Genomic DNA, 3126 nt, shown 5'->3' on the forward strand with positions numbered 1-3126 from the left:
TGTCCAATTAATTTCTTTCTAGTTTTGGTAGAGACGGGGTCTCGCTCTTGCTCAGGCTGGTCTCGAACTCCTGAGCTGAAACCATCCACCCGCCTCGGCCTCCCAGAGTGCTAGGATTACAGGCGTGAGCCACCGCGCCCAGCCTGATGAGGGATTTTGACTAATATGAATATATGAAAAGAGTTACTTAAAATTTTCTTATAGTTTAACAACAAAATGTAGCTATCAATCTTTTGTTCAATTCATGATTACTGTTTCTAGTAGAAAAAATATGTACAAAAGAAATGTGGCAAGTTTTTTTTTTGCCCCCCCCGCCCCCCTCTTTTTGTGGCAAGTTTTGTTAGAGGCTAACAGTGAATGGAAAAATCAAAAATTTTTAATCAAATTTAGATCTTAATATTTTTGTTAGGTAGAAATAATGGCGAATGTTTTTTAAATGTTAGAATATTATTGAGAAATTTTTTAAAATTTATTTTTTCAATTTTTATTTGTATATATTCATGAAGTACAAGTACAATTTTGTTATATTGTACTGTGGTGAAGTCAGGGCCTTCAGTGCATGTATCACTAAAGCAATGCACATTGTACCGACCAAGCAACCTCCTGTTATCCACCCCCTTCCCACCTCAACCAATAAATTTGATATGAAAAAAATTGAATTAAATCTGTTTTAAATGTGCATGGAAAACAGTTGATTTCACAAAAGAAATATGCAGAAATTTTCTGCTTCTGCCCATGAAGCATTAATAGCTACAGGAACTGATGTTTTGCTGTAAACAACTCAAAAATCGGGCTAAAGAAAATGAATTGTGACCAGATACTGTTAAACAGGGAGCTCAGTATTATGATCCCTGAGAGAAGGGAAACAAATGAAATGAGCCCTACCATTGTCCCAGCCTGCTGCCTGGAGACATTTTCCAGGTCAAAGAGTAGTGATGGAGAGATCCCAAACAGAGATATTGTCAACATACACCTTATGTTCCAACAGTGTAGAGGAAAACATGAACATGAGAGAAATGGAAGATACTATAGAAGACCCAAGTTGAACTTTATTAATAGATGAAATGAACTTGTGGAATAAAAAAGATGATAACTAAATTGAAAAGTTGAGTGGATACAATTAATAACAGAGCAATTAGTGCTTTAAAAAGAAAATCAGTGAAATAGGAACGGAAACTGTACAAACTAAAACATGAGAGGAAAAAGACTGTAAAAACAACACATCAGAAACCTATGGAACAGAATCAAGCAGTCTAGTATATATTATTGGAATATCACTAAGGGGCAGAAAAAATATTTGAAGATACAATGAAATTTTTCCATATTTGCTGCAAAGTGGAAACCCATAAATGTAAAAAAAATGTTAACTCCCAAGCAATAGAAACATAAAACTATACATAACCACATCATATCAGATTGCTGGAAGTTGGTGATGAGTACAAAAATCTTAAAAAGTAACCAGAGAGAGAAAAGACATCACATAGAAAGGAACAAGAAATAAAAATGGCAGCAAACTTCTTTCCGTACGCCATGCAAACTAGAAGACGTCTCTAAAATATTGAGATGGAGAGGTATCTTTAAAGGATTGAAAGTTAAAAATATATATATATATATATATATCATTACTATTTCTCTCTAGCACTTCTGTGTACAGGCAACAATTGGAATTTGAAATTTAGAATCAGTATTTATAATAACAGAAAACATGATGTACTTAAGGAAAAACTAAAATATGTATGAAACCTAACAAGGTATTACTGAAGAAATTAAAACAGACCTAAATAAATGGTGAGATATGCAACTTTAATGAATCAAAATTCATTGTTGTTGGGATGTCAATTCAGCCCAAATTGTTCTGTACGTTTAATGCAGTCCCAATCAAAATCCTAGCAGCCTTTTTGGTAAAAAGGTAACAAACTGATTAAAAACTTATATGAAAATGTAACGACCTAGAAGATGAAAATAATATATAAAAGGAGCAAATTTGGGTTCAAGACTCTGAGTTCAAGACTTACTGTAAAGCTGTAGTAAAAGACAATGGTTTTGACATAAGGATAGATAACAGATCAGTGGACAGACTAAAGAATACACATGTGGTCCATTGGTTTACAACAAGCATGCCATGGTAATTTAATAGGCAAAAGGTTTTCAACAAATGTCGCTGAACTAACTAGAGGGAAAAGGAGGACCTCAGCCCTTACTTCATACCATATACAAAAATTAACTCAAAATGGGTTGTAGACCTAAATACAAACACTAAGAATAGAAAGCATCTACAAGAAAATGGTATAATTATGCTGTGTAGAAAATTCATATAGGATTTTAATGAGCTTAATTGAATTTGTCTGAAGGTTTTCCTCACAAAATTCTAACTTAAAATATCAAAATCATAAAAGTGGAGTCGGGGTCAAAAGGGCAGCAGCAGATGATCTGGCTCAGAATATTCTATAACCATAGCATCATTTACCATCATTGCCTTAGTTTACAAAATTTATGGTAATATTGCTATTGTATATATCACTGTATAATAAAGAGTAGTGTCAGTTATTTTTTTAATAGGTTTATTACAGTCTTCAATCTTTAAGAGTATCTGTAAGTGTCTTAATGGGTTTCTTTCAGTTACAGGTTTCATTTTTATGAAGGCAAGTTTCTGTGCTCAAGTGATAATTTGTGTATTTTATACATTTCTGTCTATTGTATAGACAATATATACTATATATTATACAATATATAATTATACAATATATAATGTATACATTATATATTTGGATTCACTGTGAATAGATCCCTACTCAGTTTTATGGGTCTACTATTGGATTTTCATGAACTTTTGGTCATATCGTTGAATTGGTAATACCTGGGGTTTCTTTGGTATTTGGTTTTATGATTGCCATTTCCTCCCAAATTGTTCAGTAAACATGTTATGAAATGTTAAGCTAGAGGAACTCTAACCACTAATTGCATGTTTAAGCCTGATGATGCATGTTTAGTTTATTTTTGTTTTTAATTTTTTTTATTTTAGTAACAATGATGATGTTATGTTGATTTCTGTGGAAAGTCCTAATTTGACAACTCCAATTACATCAGATCCAACAGGTATCTTAAGTTGATTAGAATATGATCATC

The 3126-nt window shown here is 32.4% G+C and overlaps 1 protein-coding gene across 1 annotated transcript in view; it reads left to right on the forward strand.

Moving 5' to 3' along the window:
- The window catches only part of ATF7IP2 (activating transcription factor 7 interacting protein 2), a 36275-nt gene that overhangs the window by 25352 nt on the left and 7797 nt on the right, over window positions 1-3126 (forward strand). Inside the window, exon 6 of the mRNA XM_012647607.1 lies at window positions 3023-3096. Within this exon, the coding sequence (XP_012503061.1) occupies window positions 3023-3096 (74 nt within the window). The remainder of the gene's footprint in view (window positions 1-3022; window positions 3097-3126) is intronic.

Source organism: Propithecus coquereli, unplaced genomic scaffold (genome assembly GCF_000956105.1).
Source record: "Propithecus coquereli isolate 6110/MARCELLA unplaced genomic scaffold, Pcoq_1.0 Scaffold27, whole genome shotgun sequence".
Classification (NCBI taxonomy): Eukaryota; Metazoa; Chordata; class Mammalia; order Primates; family Indriidae; genus Propithecus; species Propithecus coquereli.